Below are 17,182 nucleotides of genomic sequence, written 5' to 3'. Positions count from 1 at the left end.
TCAGCATTCAGCAACACCACTGTCATTACGATCTTGAGAGGGTGGAGGCAAGCATCATTATCAGGACTGTTGAGAGCTGCTCGTGAATGAGAGAGGGGGGAGAGAGAGTGCCCAACCTGAATGGCTCTTCACCTTTTGCAGGCCAGCCTCGATGATCAAGAACCCCTTGCAAGTGGAGGACCAAACAACGTAGGCCCTCAAGCCTCAAAGTCTCGTGAATGAAAATCATCCAGAACCTCTCAGTACAGCACAGACAGACAGAGAGAGAGAGAGAGAGAGAGAGAGAGAGAGAGAGAGAGAGAGAGAGAGAGAGAGCTCGGCGACCTTCCGGCTGCCCTCGTTTATAAATAACATTGCCAGCCTTCTACCTGCCATCAAAGTGCGGAGTCGCCCTGCCAATGCTTCAGCTCCCATGCCGATCACTCCCGACAGATGGCCGTTATGACTTTCAGCCCATCCAACAGGCAGCGCCAGGTGCTTGATATACTCTTTCCAGCTGCGTTGCTCTTCTGCCTTTGGCCATGTGTCTTGCCTGAATCTGCTTTGCCATAATAGAGTAATAATATAGATATTTTTAGTATCATTTAATAGAATAAAATATAGCTCTAGCAATTGTCCCTAGAAGAAGGAAACTATGGAACATAAAGGAAAAATTTGCATAAACATTAACTAGGTTTCAATTAACAGAAGGATATGCACAAAGCATGTTTGCAATGGCCTTCAATTCAGCCATGGCCACAAGAACACCAGTACCACAGCTCATACTCAAGAACCTATCAAAAGTGATTGGTTAGTTTGAAACAATCGATTAAACAAATCGACAATCCTTGGCCTTGCAATTGAATTTACATTGAGATGTGTGTTCCTTGGATCTCAAAGCAACAACTCTACATTTTGTTGCTACAAAGAAGAAGTGTTCCCTTTGATGCATGTAGCTGCAATCACTCTTAATCACACCACACTCGGCCGTAATTTATCCTTGGCCCTAGATTTGACGATGTAAAAGTGTGAAAAACATTGAGCACAAGCTAAAACATGTGATGAGAAGCTCGTGGATATGTTTTCCGAGCAAAGAATGGTGCCATGAAAAAATATTACATGAGTAAAATACAAAGACCCCCTCCCTCCCTCCCTCTCTTCACACGGTGTGTACATTATATACCATTGTGAAGGTCTTTCTAAACAATGGAATACGAACCGAATAAAATCACAAGTTTTCGATCAAAAAAGTTGGTCCAATAGATGAATATAGTTTTGGTCTTAATGCATGCCATGGAGGAGAAGGGAGAAAAAGAGTACAAAATTTTGAATGCCTTTTGTTTAGTTTATGAGTAAATGGGTCCCCGAAGGACCTCGGGTGACTTTCTTTTCACTTTTTGTTTATGTGAGCCTTCACCTCGTTTTTTAAATGCTGCTAATATTAATGGTGCAAGTCATTTCACATAATCCCCTATGTTTTGCTAGTCATAGCTCAAGAAACCAATTCCTGTTTACCAAAATCTTGTAATAAATCCAATCTGTTTTCCTAAGGATGGGAGATTCAAATGAAAAACATACAAGGAGCCACACTCGTGGACATACAACTTCATGTTCTTTGCACCAATTGGACCTTCATGATTGGTGTAAGCAAACAAGCAACACACAAAGCCACACGCTCGTGAATGAGCTATTCAATGAAAGCACAACTCCTTGAAAAAAAACTATGATATCCAAAGTAGTCATTCTATTCTTGCCTTAAGCTATGCAAGTCATCACTGTTAAAAAAATGCAGTGTAGACATACGTAGTTTCGAATTGTATGATATTATTAGTGTTAATGCTGCAAGTCATTTGCAAGGATCAAACTGGTCGCCATCATCAATATCATCGAAACAAGGAACATGTAAAGGCTTTTTCTTTCCATTCATAGCAGAAACGCTTGCAGAACGCCCATATTTATCCCTAGTCAAAAAAATTACAGTCAATAAATTGGAAAAAGAAGAGCAACTTGGGCATGATATTAGCTGGATACCACATGAGAGGAATTCAATGCTAAACCTTTCTCATAAAGAAAACATTCACACATGATAGTACACAAGGAAGCCTTCTTACAACATGATAAAGAAGATAACGACTTAGCAATTCAATGCTTAACCTCATATGGAGAACATTAATGGCATAGTACATAGTTTCTTACCTATAGACAACATCACCCGTTGTGACCACAGAGGAGGGCAAACTTGTGGAGCGGCCAAATTGATCCCTATATTTAGCATGCTAATTAATCAAAGTGCAAACACTATCAAAACCTTGAAGTGCTTTATTAACATTTCTTGACAAAGGTTCTGACATGTACAACACAAATCAAACATGTCCACCTTCATCTTATTCACGTTTTGGCCTCGAAGCAAAAACAAGAGCAGAAAAGAAGGGTAAAATAATGGCTGTATGCTTGCACCTATGCCAAGTTGTTCGCTTTGAAGGACACTGACCAACAATTTCCACTTTCTTTTTTGAAAGGGGATCCATTGATTCCTGAAAACTTGAAGGAGCACTTTCTCTTCTGGCATACATCTTGACAGCTGGTGACAATACGCTGCTTTCATTGATGTTGAGCGACTCATCATAAGTTGGCGGTGCACTTCCACGCCTGGTGCGAGTTCCTGATTCCCTGAAATGAGTGCTCTCTCTCTCTCTCTCTCTCTCTCTCTCTCTCTCTCTCTCTCTCTCTCTCTCTCTCTCTACATTGCGGAGACAAGGAGGCCACTCTACATTGCAATATGCTATTTTGCCCCTAGCACATCTCATTATGCATCGCCCAAGGGTGAGTCACCCTACATGATACTGCATGAGGACATATGGGAGTTCTCTAGGGATGGAAATATCATTCTTTTGGGAGACTTTAATGCCAGGACGGGCCAGTCTCAGACAGCTTTCTACAATACCTCAGAAATGTTGAGAGAATTGGATGTCAGTGATACGGGATTAGCCAGGTGTTCGCAGGACGAAGAGCACACTGGATATGGGGGATATCTGACAGATTTGGGGACTGCACATGGACTAGCCATTTTGAATGGCCTCCAAAGATTTCCTGCATCGAGTGGGTTCACTTGTTTTCCTCATAGACATGGGGCCAGCACAGTGGATTATGTTTTGGCTCAACCCAATTTTATATCCTCTATTCAGGACTTTACAGTCGGGTCTAGGCCTATTGGGGTAGCAGTAGATCATGCTCTCCTCACGTTTACCATCTCATTCCAATTTGCATAGCTCGACTGGCACAGACACCTACACATACCCAAATACACTTTTACTTCAGAGACTGATTATGTCTACATAGATGGTATCTACAGACGCTTATGCATAGAGGATCCCGGGGGCTCACTTATATATAGATAGAGACACTACAGGATGCATCAGCAGAGGCATACCCACACACTGAGTCTGGGCAGTGAGGAGTGCAGAGAGACCAGAGCCCGACTTTAGAGGGAGGTACTTCTAGGAGTCATTACTCACAAGCAGTCACAGATTGCTTCTCGACGTTTGGTATGACGGAAGAAGAGGGCGTTTCTAGCTCGGCTAGAGCAGGATTTATATCAAGTATTTTTGAGCCAGGATTCAGGCGAGGCATGGCGACTCTTCCATGAGCACTCCCCCCACCAGTCATCACTTCTACGGAAGTATGGAGTCAGTATGCATCATCTCTCTACACAGTCTCGGGGCAGCCACCTCTTCCAGATCCGCCAGAGCCATGCCCACACACATGTGCTTTCTTTACCGCCGAGATGGTGAAGAAATCCATTGATAGGATGAAGACTAGGAGAGCATATGATCATGATGGCCTGGTAGCAAAGCATTTTATACATGCCAAAAATTTGCTTGCAGAGCTTCTAGCAGTGATGTTTAACCGCGCCATGTGCGAGGGCCTACCTGCTAGTTGGAGTTTGTCTACGATCGTACCTATCTTCAAGTATGGAGCCCGAGAACTACCGCACTATCATGCTTGGACACACATTGGCACGGTTGTACGCATCCATCCTTGAGCAACAGTTGAGTAGATGGCCAGAGAGAGAGGATGTACGGGCAGCAGGACAGGCGGGTTTCAGGAGAGGTTTCTCTACTCTTGGGGGTACCCAAAGAGTTGATCTGGGGGATCATGGCTCTATACACGTCAATAGTGGGGCATGTACGCACTCCCGAGGGGATTTCTAATTTGGTTCACTCCACTATTGGAGTGAAATAGGGTTGCTCGCTATCTCCTACACTATTTGGCATGTACGTGGATGAGGTTGCTGACTACATTGAGAGGGATGGTGATAGAGGAGCACAGTTGGCAGGCACATGGATCCCACTATTGTTATATGCTGATGATATTGTGTTGATTTCCGACTCCCCAGAGGGAATGTAGCGTCATTTAGATGCTTTGTACACATTTGCCCACGATAGTGGATTGTCTGTTAACTTGGGGAAAACCAAGGTTATGGTGTTTAACACCACACCACACTGGGTCCGGAGGTCAACACCCACTTTTACATATGGCCAGGAGATGGAGTATACAGGTGCATACACCTATCTTGGGGTAGTCTTCAGTGGACCGGCGTTTTCATTGAGGAGAGCAGCAGAGAGCAGATTGACAAGAGCTTATGCAGCCTTGGGAGGATTGGAGAAAAATGTGTTTGCGAGTTCAATCTCAAGAACCTCGAACAAAGCTGTGGCTTTTTGACACTCTAGTGGCTTCAGCTATGCTCTATGGGGTTCAGATTTGGGGGCCCTCAGTGGACCACCAGGGCAGATCTGTTAGCACTAATGGATGGAGATGTATGGAGAGGCCTCTAGTCTCTATGATTTCTCGGATATTGGGGCTAAGGCCTTAGTGCCACATGAGATTATTCGAGCTGAGCTAGCTGCCCCCCCTCTCGTAGTTGAGGTCCTTACTAGATCAGTTTCCTTCATGCATAAATTATGGGACCTCCCCAGAGACAGATATGCTTGGCTAGCCCTTGAGTCATCTTGACAGCTAGCGCTACAAGGGGACTCAACATGTTGGTATGGGCAGATGACATCATGGTTTCAATCACATGGCTTTAGCATGGATAGACTGCCCCCATTCCACTACTCCTTGGATACGCCCTCCCTTTCTCTCACACGGATAGAGATCACTAGACTTATATGTCAGGATTTGATTCAACTAGATACCAGAAGCACATGGATACAACCAGTACAAGAGTTGGGCACCAAGATGGCTTTCTATAGAGAGTATCTCCTCCAACTACCAGAGGATGGATATGTGATCAAACCGACCTATATGGACACTCATTTATCCTATGGAATACGATGTGCTATTGGTCAAATGCACACATCATCGCATCAGCTAGAGATTGAGACTGGCAAATTTAGAAGAATACTAGCAGAAGCTAGGATATGCCAGTTGTGTCATATAGAGCCAGAGACAGAGTTACACCACATTTGTCATCGTTCAGTATACTATGAGATACGAGGCTGCTTTCACTGTCTATTCAGAGAGGGCTTTGGACCGTTGGCTAGAGTCATGAGATATCAAGATCAGAGATGCCTCGGGTTGTTTTTGCTAGAGCTGCGCAGACACGGGGAGAGTCTCTTGAGGAGACCACGCAATGGGAGACAATCACAGAGGGAGATCACTGACTTCTTTAGAACAGGGACTCAGTAGCCAGATGGGCATGCTTCACAGCAGACTTTAGAGCCCACTTCTACTAGAGGCATATTAGTGGACAGAGCCACTGAGCTCAGGAGAGCTAGATGCCCACGTCTACGGGGGCGACCACGACATCGACGGAGGCTCCATCAAAGAATCAGCACTATTCTAGCACGACATGGGAGACGCCCAGTACGACTATTTACAGAGACAGACATTAACGAAGGTCTTCAGCGACTGATGCAATACTTTCTCGGACAACGCCCGATGCCAGGCATCCTCGGGCATGGGTGAAGATGATGATGATTTCAGTCTGACAATTTTAGTCTTTTAGTTTAGTCTTTCATTGTACGTCATTTTATTTTATTTTACCTTTGTAACCAGACATTGGATTAGACCCACAAGAAATGTATCAGTTTGGTCTCATAGGTCATTTTGGCCTTTTGAAGGCGTTTAATATAACATTTCATTTCATTTCTCTCTCACTCTCTCTCCGACTTGTATTCTATGTACTGGATAGCTCTAGGGAAACTCAATAGAGCCAATCCAATACGCTTCGAATCCATATTTTGTCAATATCTTTGATCGTCTACAAAATGAAGAAACGGTGTCAGGACACTCTCAAGGACGGTTATTGATGCGTAGGACCAAGTTATGTGTGACACAATCTTTGTGGCAAAAGGTGTTGATGGAGTGCCATAGTCTATGCCATTGGTGGAGTTTGCATACAACATAGTTCACACGTCTATTGGGACGGCACCGTTTTCCATAGTCGAGGCCTGAGGCTGCCAAGAAGGTTTGCACTAAGGGCAATATCTTTCAAGCAGGTCATTTTCTAAAGACTTCTTTTGCAAGTTAAGGAGGCTTTGTGGGAGTCTAAGGATAGGCACAAGAGAATAGGATATAAGCATTGATTGACTTGCAGTTGAAGTAAGAAGATTTGAGTGCTTCTCAAGTTCGAGAGCCAGACTTCAAAAGAAGATGGGAAAGAGTAAGGAGTTAGGGTCCAAGGTTAGCATGAGAAGGATGATAGTTCTCTTGTGCACAGAGTCCTTGATTCTTTGCCAGATCCCTATCACACTGTTGCCTCCACCTCTAGGCTTGTGATAGATAATAAACCCGATGATGTGCAGTTTGATGGTCTTGTCTCTATATTGCTACAAGAGGCCGAGTCTAGAAAAATCAAGGCCTAAGCAACGTGCTAATGAATATGCATTCTCGACTCCACAACAAAAGAAGAGTACCACTGTTGCCACCTCCAATGCGTTTGCAAGTAGCAGGCTTACCCCGCACCTGTTGCTTCTTCAAGAAGCAATAGATCTGTGAAGTATGGCAATAAAAGCAAGAAGGAAGATGAAATGCCATTACTGCAAGGCAACTGATCATCTAATCAAGCAATGTCCAAAGCTTGAGGCTAAAGAGGCTCGTAAAGAAAGAGACAAATTCAACCACTACACATGCTTCTTCAAATGCAGATTCGACAAATGTTGTGCAAAATGCAAGATGGGCTTTTAGTGTGCGGTATCAGTATGACTCATATGTTCATGATGCATGTATTGCAGAATCTTTGGATCATGTGTGGTACTTTTGATAGTGGTGCAACTAAGTACATTACGTCTCATCGTTATTTGGTCATTTCTCTTAAGACTGTCCCTAATGAGAATAATGTCACGTGTGCCAACAACGCCTCCTATCCAATTACAGAGTTGGAAAGATTGTGCTTACTGTTGCAGGTGACAGTTCTTTCATACTTTCTTATAATTTATATGTACACGGATTCAAGAAGAATCTTTTGTTTATATTTGCACTTGCAAAACTTGATCTTGTGGTCAAGTTTGTGAATGACAGATACACAATGCATAATCACAATTTTGGTGAGGATACTTTCGTGGCATTTGGCAAAATTTTGTTTCATGGCTACATAAGCTCAATGCTTACCAAAATTATATATAAGATTCAACATGTGCATTTTTTTAATTTGAAAGCTATTTCCGATGCAAAACTTTGAAATGCACTTTCTAGTCATTTGAATTTTGCCAATTTGACGTGGTTGCTTTGTTGTCCACTCTTGAGGCAGCATTGAAACATGTATGTAAAGGCTATATTTTGGGTAAAATGCAATGTTCTCAATTTCCTAAAAATGGTTTTGTGCGGGCCGCTCGCAAATTGCAGCTATCCATGGTGATGTATGCATTCCAATGCATACTCCATCTTTTGGAAATCATTTGTAGTTCGTGACTTTTATTGATGACTTTAGACATGCACGGGTGTATGCGCTTAATGCAGGGCTGAAAATGTATCTATTTAAATTATAGGCACCCTCCATTTTGATCCAAGGGAGGAGTATGACTAAAGAGTTTAATGCATTTCTAGCATGTCGTGGGATAAACACCAAACGTACAGAGCCGTATTCTTCTCAACAAAATGGCATTGCTAAGAGAAAAAACTGGTCCGTTATGGAGATGGCACGATGTATGGTCAAAAATCAAGCTTCACCATATGCATTTTGCTTTGAGACTGCCATGTATGCTACGTTATTAAACAATTGTCCCACTAAAGCATTGCAATCTATAACTCCATATGAGGCTTGGCATGGCAAGAAGCTATTAATCAATTGGGTATCATTGGTTGCTTGGCTTATGCTTTGATTAGGGATCAAATGAACTCCAAATGACATAAATTTAAGATTGGGGATCTCTAGACTATAGGCAATAGGTTTTCAACACCAAAACCTGCAAAAGTCCCAATCGGGTAGATAAGCAACCGCAATTGTTGCCACCTCTCAACTTCACAAAAAATGACAAATGAGGGGTCGTTTGGCTCCTCCTAATGCCTACTTACAGCACTTAAACACACTAGGCAACCTAGATCTAAAACCATTCATTGCATCTCACACACATACACACTCAAACACAGCACATTGAACATGTACATGATGCCAAGAGCATGAGGAAGAACACGTGAAGTTTCATTAGCAATGCTTACCCATACAAGGAGTAGTGAGCGCGCAAGCGTAGGCATACTCTTCACTACATTAGCTCCAAAGTAAAAACAACAACAATACAAAAAATTGGATGCTAAGGCTGCAAATGTATTTTTGTTGCTTACAGTCAAGAAAGTGAGGGTTATAGGTTGTATCCTCCGCAAATCAAGCGTATCTTGACCAGTCGAGATATTGTTTTTGTGGAGGATGCAGTTCACAGCCTTAGTTAGCATGTACCAAGGAGACACGTGTGAGCTCACAGAATATATATGAAAGCCTCAATGCAAATATGGGAGTACAAATATAAGTCCTAACGAGACACATAAAGTTTTAAATGATCAACCAATTTTTGATGCAAATGTCTAAGATGTACTTGACGAGGATACGATTGAAAATTAGAGGCATGCCAAGATGGTTAGTGCAAACTTTGCGTAGTCATACTCATTTAAGTTATCAGCATGCCTCTTATGCATCAAATTGTTATGTTTTGGTTGTATCTAGTACATCTGATAAAGAAGAACCTTTGTCATTTGCTTAAGCACAAACTCTAAAAAATGGTTGGTTGTAATGCAGTATGAGTATGTTATTATTATGAACAATGATACATGGTTTTTGTGTGACTTGCCACCTAACAAAAAGGCCATTGGTACTAAGCATGGTTTTAAGCTGAAACATAAGCCTGATGGTAGTGTTGAGTGCTATAAGGCTAGACTTGTGGCAAGAAGTTATGCCTAAGAGAAGGGTATTGATTTTGATCATACTTTTACTCCCAAATGTTGTATGACTACCATTCGTAGCATTTGTGCATTCACAACTCATAATGGTTGGAATGTACATCAGTTATACATAAAAACTACATTTTTGAATGGTGATTTGCATGGGGAAGTATATGTAGCGCAGTGTTTTGTTCAAAAAGGGCAGGCAAACAAGGTGTGCAAGCTTAAAAAGCCTTCGTATGGTTTGAAGCCAGCTCCACGTGCTGGGTACAAGAAGATGCATGTTTATTTAGCTCCATGGTTTTCAGAAAGTCCAACTGAAAGCACTTTGTATGTCAAGCATACATGCGATCATTGTGCTTAATATTGACGACATGTTGCTCACTGGACCAAATGAGGGACAAATTGTTGATTTTAACATTGATTTGAATGCCTCTTTTGAGATGTCAAATTTGGGGCTTTTGCATTAGCAAGCCGTTGGTTTCCTATTTATGTATGCATAACGAGGCCACATGTTTAGTACGTCGTCTCACATATGAGAATATTTATTCTAAGGGTAGATCATTGATGCCAGATTTACATGGTTTCTTAGACTCGCATACGGCTCGTTGCTATAACACATTAGTGGCCACTAATGGTTTTTGTTTCATGCTCCCCAATTCATACATTCTACAATGGCCCCTTCTAGTTGTGACGCTGAGTACAATGCAGCTTTCAATCATTTACTGTGTGTGGCTTAGATGCCTTATAATTGACCTGGTTGTTGGGCGCTGCCACTATCTTCACAAACAGTTAAAAGTGCTTTGGCATTTGCGAGAAACCCAATGTTTCATGCCCACACAAAGCACATCGAGGTCCATTATCATTACGATAAGGAGAGACTCAATACAGGAGACATCATCATCTCTCTATATCATCTCTTTGACTCTCTCTCTCTCAAGCCTCATGAGATGTTCGCAAAGCTTTGGGCTTACTCCCCTTTGTGGATTGATCACATAGAATCTGGCATTTCCCTATACATGAGTGCTAGCTCGTGTTCACCACATCACTCCCATGGGAGATTTGTTGCACCTATTATGGTATTGATGTGTGTGAACACACTTAAGACGGCCAGGGAACTATTTTCCCTTATTGAAAGGTTTTTTTCTCCTTGGCTTGTATATACGCTCATCATTTTAGGGCAAGACTTATCTTTTGTCTTGGCACACTCAGAAATACCACTTGACTTGTGTGCTCTTCAGCTTCTCCTTCATCTTCTTCATCTTTGCATACAATCCTACAACTGTGTTTTGACCAGTTACGGTGTAGGGGACCCTTGAGGGGGTTGGCTAGGACCCCATCGTGCATCCCCCCCCGTCCACAAAGTAACATATGGCATCATGAAGAAGATCAACACGGAGCTATAGGCCGCCCTTCAAACATGTCAACTACGAGAATCCCTCAGTCTTAACGTTAGGATCGGGGGACTCCCATCACCATGGTGTACCGCTGAGGACATGCAGCCCACGACTAGAAAGAAAGTAAGCCTGTCATGGAAAAACTGTCCACCAAAGTTAGCGGGAATTCCCTGCTCCAGTGAATACTCTCTATCCTCAAAGAGTTACCTTCCGGCTTTGTGCTACCAGCCCATGACAAATGTAAGGTGGACTTTTTCCAATCTGATATCAAAGCAAAGATGAAAGGACAGCTAGGAATACATCCATCCAATTTCCCAAACACAAACTCCCAAAAAGATGATTGCCAGTGTTCAAATGAGGAGGTAACCACATGCTCACATAAGGAAGCAATGTCACAAACTGGTGACGTGGCTGGGCCCCGAACACACACCCTGCTCGCACAGCCCCAGAAAACGCGATGACAGGCTGACGTGGCAATGCCGTACAGATTTTCGCAAAATCCGCTAATTGTTGACGTGGCAAGATCTCCACACAACGCACTCGATTGCTGACGTGGCAGTACGTACGGATCTTCGCAAATCACACTGGCTGAATTTGGGGCAGCTTTTGGATTACATATACCTAGATGAATATAGGATAAGCCCAGATTCACCCTTAAAGGAAAGTGCAAGGTATAGACCCCATGGTAGTCACCCACAAGACACTATAACCATCAGCTCCATCATGCATAGTATTGACTAAATACCGCGACATCCCCACTAGCGTCGTCAGTGCCCAATAGTGGGTGTAGAAGTAGGTACTAACATATGCTCCCAAACACAACACACACCGCACGCGCACACACATGAGCATACATCAACACAAAGTTCAGCGTACTGAGTCTCTGTCATGACTCCAGAGATCAAGGGCAGACTCAGCCATAATGAAGCCTAGCACCAAAAGAAGTATTAAATCGAAAAAATTAGCACAAAAATGAGGTAGTTGATAGGGCATACGCACCACAAAAGATAGAAAGAATTAGCACAATATCAATTGGTCATAGCTCGGACGAAAACTTCACAATGTGAAGTCTGCATGTCCGCTATACGACTAAAAAATATACCTAGATGAATATAGTCTCGATGACCATATGCTTTATGTAAAGAAGAAGCATTTTTATGGAGCCAACCAATATGACTTCCTTGAGGACAAAAGCAAGAAAGCAAAAGAATTCAAAGAAGGTGGACAGTCGATTAAATTTGAATCCTTTTCTGGGTTCCGAGATGCTCCGAGGGCTTTGGCCTTCATTCAGCAGTTTGACATAGCCTTCTCTAGAGGGCACTACTCAGAGCACTCCAAGATTAGGAGGGCTGCATCTTTCTTCAAAGGAAATGCTCGAACATGGTGGTCCACTCTTCTTCTGAGAAGAAAGCTCAAGTCGAGTGGTTGAAATTCAAAAGGCTCTTTTGACTCAAGAGTACGAACGGGATATATGAACCGCTTGGAACCATCTTTGGATAACCAAGGGAGATTCTTTGGACGCTTATTGCAAGAGATTTTGGGACTCTTTTCTACCAACCTGTTCATTTAAGGTCTCTTTTAAGAAACAGATTGAGCGGTTTTGTTGCGGACTCCCTACAGAGATCCGAGACTACTGCCTGGAACAAAAGTCAAATTCTATTCAAGAATTGATGGGTCATGCGAAACGGGGTTTCTCGATACATTCGGGAAATTTGACTTACCCCACTGATAAGATCTTGACTCACAGAACACGACAAACTTCCAACAATGAAAGTAGAAAGAGAAAGAGTTCCAAAGAGAAGAAGCATAAGGATACACAACCCCGGCTCACCCTTCAAGAGAGGGCCAATTACATCAAAGAAGGGAAGTATTCTGGTTGCCGGGAACGTGGGCAAATCTCCGCAAAGTGCCCCAAAAAGGCACAGCAAGAACAAACTGAAGACAGGCCAGAGAGTTTGAGAGCAGCAGAGGACCGTGGCAGAAAAGACAAGATGAAAGCAGGACTGGTACGAGATTGCATGGGTACTAACCCAAGCCTGATTGATGAAAATACCGAACTTTGCCGAGCTTGGGACAAAGTGAAAGATCAAGAAGCCCTGATTTTCTTTGATGGAGAAGCCAAGGCCAACTTCATTTCACCGGAATTGGCCACCAGCAGAGGTAGTTCTAGCGGCACCCGGACGGGATATAGCCAGTACACCTGTCATTGGCAAACTTCGGTTGCATTGTCAGGGGTATTTGGGGCATGAGGATTTTTACATAATGCCCTTGGAAGGATGTGACGTCCTCCTAGGAGTCTCTTGGTACCATAAGAACAACGCCGTGGTCGATTATCGAGCAAAGAAAGCAATGTTGACAAATGAAAAGGGCAAAAAAATTGTACTTGATGTAAAATTGAAGGGCGAGTTTGTCACGATTTTATCGACTTCGGCCATTTTCAAATTAATGAAATCCAGTCTCTTTGTTTACTCGATCTACTTGAAAGAGTTAAATGATGAACACAGAACGAACATGTTTGAACTTGATAGAGAACGCCAAGATTTTCTCCACACTCATGCCGATTGCTTCTCTGAGGGCCTGCCAGGCGAGTTGCCCCCATCTCGACCTGAGGATCACACCATTGATTTGATATTTGGAAGCACACCACCGAACCGGCCACCTTATCGTGTTACCCGAGCCCAGAATGAAGAGATCATGAACCGAGTGAAAGACCTTCTGGAAAAGGGTCTTATCCATCCGAGTACTTCACCCTACCGCTCTCCGCTGTTATTGGTTTTAAAGAAAGACGGATCTTAGAGAATGTGCATTGATTACAGAGCTCTCAAGAAAATCACCATCAAGAACAGATTTCCGGCTCCAAGGATCAATGATATTCTTGACCGACTTCAGGGATCCTCTTGTTTCAATAGGATTGATTTGAAAAGCGGATATCATCAGATCTGAATCGCGTCAGCAGATGTTTACAAGACAACCTTTCAGACGAGCTTCGGTTCGTATGAATATTTGGTGATGCCTTTTGGCCTTACCAATGCTCCAGCGACTTTCAACCAAATGATGAATAGGATTTTCAGAGAGTATACATCATTTGTCGGCACTTTCTTTGATGACATTATAGTCTTCTCCAAGGATGAAGCAGAACATAGACACCATTTGCTATAGGTCTTTCAGGCATTGTGAGATTACTAGTTAGTTATCAATGCCAAAAAGAGTAAATTTTTCTTGACGGAGATGCACTTTTTGGGACACATCGTCTCAGCAACAGCAAGAGTACAGATGGACCCGGCCAAGATTGAGACTATACGTGATTGGCCCGATTTGAAGAATGTTCATGAAGTTAGAAGCTTCTTGGGCTTTACTACCAACGGTTCATTCGAAAGTTTGCAGAGGTAGCTTCCCCTTTGCACATTCTGACACAGAAAGGAGTCCGTTTCTCGTAGGGACCCACAGAGGTGACTGCCTTTCAAACACTGAAAGAGAAATTGACTATTGGACCAGTATTGACTTTGCCGGATTCGCAAAAGTCATTTGAAGTATATTGTGATTCTTGTGGTCGTAGTCTGCAAGGGGTTGTAGTCTGCGAGCGGTCTTAATGCAAGAAAGCCATGTGATTTCCTATGAAAGCCGATTGTTTTCAAGGTCAAAATTGACAACACAGATTTATGAGAAAGAGCTTTTGGCAGTGATCCATGCTCTTACTCAATGGCGATACTACCTACTTGGAGCCGAATTCACAGTCTTCACTGATCATCAGAGTTTACGCTACTTCTTGTCACATTTTCAGCTTTCATAAAAGCAGATGCGGTGAGCTAACATCTTGTCACAGTTTCACTTCTAGATTGTCCATGTTCAGGGACAAAAGAACTTGGTGGCAGATGCTTTGTCTCGGAAGCCGCTAGTCTTGGCTATTTCCGCGATTCATCATCGAAGATTCGAGGACATGGTTGATCAGTACGCCACAGATCCGGATTTTTCATATGTATTCACTCGAATATAGAATGGGGAGGTAGTAGCGGGATATTCCATACGGGATGGCTACTTGACAAAGAAAACGATGTTGTGCGTTACACAGCCGTTGAGGGAAAAGGTTTTGACTCAGTGCCATTGTCCACCTTTTACGGGTCACCGCGGCATCGACATCACCTTGAAAGGTGTGGAGCGTTACTTCTTTTGGCCGAGACTCAAGAAGGATGTGGACGACTTTGTTCGTAGTTGTTTAGTATGCCAGAAGGTCAAGTTTGACTGTCATAAGGCACAGGGATTGTTATAGCCTTTACCCATTCCCACCTGCCCCTAGGAAAGTATTGCTATGGATTTCATTTTTGATCTCCCAAAGACATAGAGTGGACATGATGGCATTTGGTGTCACGTACACATCTAACTCTTTGTGTACGTGGACAAGCTACTTCATGACATGGGTTCAGTTCAGTTCAGTCAACCTAGATTAGGAAGGGTTATGGCACTTTTGTGAGTCTGTTCGCAGACCGTGTATGTCCAGACACTTGGAGTAGATGCATATCCTCTGGTTGCGCACAACATGATCATCAGATTCCATTAGAAACCATCAGGAGAATTTTTACTGTGCATAGACCTATTTTCCCTATTTTAGCCAATTTTCACTTATTATTTTCAAGTGACTTTTGTTGGGAAACTAGGTAGGGCAATTTGAAAAGCAAGTATATAAGAAAACCCAATGCTAGCACTTTCTGGCAGAAGAGGCAACAGGGACCAGGCACCTTCTCAGCAAGACCCCCCCCCCCCCCCCGGCATGTCAACCTAGCGTTTTTGCAACAGCAAGGCCTAGTGTTTTTCAGCCATCATCAAACCTTGCGTTTTTGCAATGCAGATCAGCCCCGGCATTAGCAGACTACAGCAGATCCATAGCGTTTTTGCAGCAGGACAATATTCAGCCCTAGCGTTTTTGCATCAGCCTGACACCTCAGCGTTTTGCAGATTCACCACGACGGAACCATCAGAAGCATCAGCGTTTTCAGTCTCCAGCATCAAGACATCGCAATAGAGACCCCGAACCTCGCAGATCTCACCTTCCCGCAACAGATCCTCGCTGCACAGTCAGATCGGCGAGTGTTTGCAGATTCAGCCCGGAAAACGTAGATTTCAGCATCTGCGTTTTCAGCGCATCGTCATTGCATCGTCGGCATCGCGATCGTCACCGACATAGAGTCAAAATTCAGCAGATACAGATTTGCAGATTTCAGCCCTTAGCGTTTTCAGATTTCAGCCCATCTCGTCATCGTCCTCATCGTCGTCGACATCGTCGGCAAGTCCAAGCATTGTAGAGATTTGTGCAATCAATAGTAGACTGCTCTCGCCATAGAGAGTGGGGCCCTTGGAGGAGGGTTTGACAACATTCTGGTGTCGTATTCTTCTCTCTCTATCTCTCAGTCTCAACACCTTCATTCACAGTGTTTATCCACTTTGTTTGTGACCACTTGCACTCTCTCACTAAAAGAACGGAAGGCTCTCCCTTTCGGAAGTAAAAGGAACCTTGAGCACAGTTCGGAGCACTCATCTTGAGCAAAGTTCAACATTCACTTCCGCTACATTCACAGTGTTTATCCACAGCACCTACATTCTCAGCACCTTCATTCACAGTGTTTATCCACTTTGTTTGTGACCACTGGCACTCTCTCACTAAAGGAACGGAAGGCTCTCCCTTTCGTAAGTAAAAGGAACCTTGAGCACAGTTCCGAGCACTCATCTTGAGCAAAGTTCAACATTCACATCCAAGTGTAAAAGCAAAGGGTGGGTGGCAATGGCAAATAATAAAGCACTAAGCAGGCAGCCTTGTCGAACTGAACATCCAAGAGACCAAGAATTAGTTCACCTGCAAGGATCCTTGAGGTCGTACTGTGAGCATATAAGAAGTACACAACATGCGCCAACTTTGAGCCAAATCCAAGACACCGCATGACATCCGCAATATAATCCCAGTGGACAATGTCAAAAGCCTTATCTATGTCAACTTGCATCACAAGTACATCCTGCTGTGTATACTTAGCAAATCCCATACCCATTAGGACATTGGCCAAATTATCCAGTATTTGGCGACTAGGGATAAAGCCATATTGCACCTGATGAAGACCCACGAAAAGATAATCTTTGATTCGAAGTACTATCATCTTAGCCAAAATCTTATAAATGACAGGCATAAGGGTGATAGGCCGCCAGTGGGAAAATTGCTCACAGAGTTTGCGCTTAGGTAGCAATATAAGAAGACCCTCTTTCCAAGATCCTCGCATATTCTGTCCCATGCTGCATTCATCATGAAAAGCAGAGGCTCCTTGAGAGAATCTTAGAAAGAGAGGAAGAATTCAATTGTGAGACCATCCCAGCCAGGTGATCGCCATCAACCAAGAGCAAGCAAAACTAAATGTAGCTCATCATGTGTAAATGCTGCTTCAAGACAATTTGCA

The 17,182-nt window shown here is 43.3% G+C and overlaps 1 protein-coding gene across 1 annotated transcript in view; it reads right to left on the bottom strand.

Annotated features, from left to right (window-relative positions):
- Positions 1-1,245: 1,245 nt before the first annotated feature.
- The window catches only part of LOC147419411 (uncharacterized), an 85,208-nt gene continuing 69,271 nt past the window's right edge, over positions 1,246-17,182 (bottom strand). The window contains exons 8-10 of the mRNA XM_086506215.1: positions 2,437-2,649; positions 2,176-2,241; positions 1,246-1,940 (exon numbers count right to left, since the gene is read on the bottom strand). Of these exons, the coding sequence (XP_086362341.1) occupies positions 1,826-1,940; positions 2,176-2,241; positions 2,437-2,649 (394 nt within the window). The 3' untranslated portion in view covers positions 1,246-1,825. The remainder of the gene's footprint in view (positions 1,941-2,175; positions 2,242-2,436; positions 2,650-17,182) is intronic.

The sequence above is a fragment of the Adiantum capillus-veneris genome, chromosome 29 (genome assembly GCF_014529385.1).
Source record: "Adiantum capillus-veneris isolate H3 chromosome 29, ASM1452938v2, whole genome shotgun sequence".
Taxonomy (NCBI): domain Eukaryota; kingdom Viridiplantae; phylum Streptophyta; class Polypodiopsida; order Polypodiales; family Pteridaceae; genus Adiantum; species Adiantum capillus-veneris.
The sequence above is the reverse complement of the archived record's forward strand: the minus strand, read 5'-3'. Positions and strand labels throughout refer to the sequence as shown.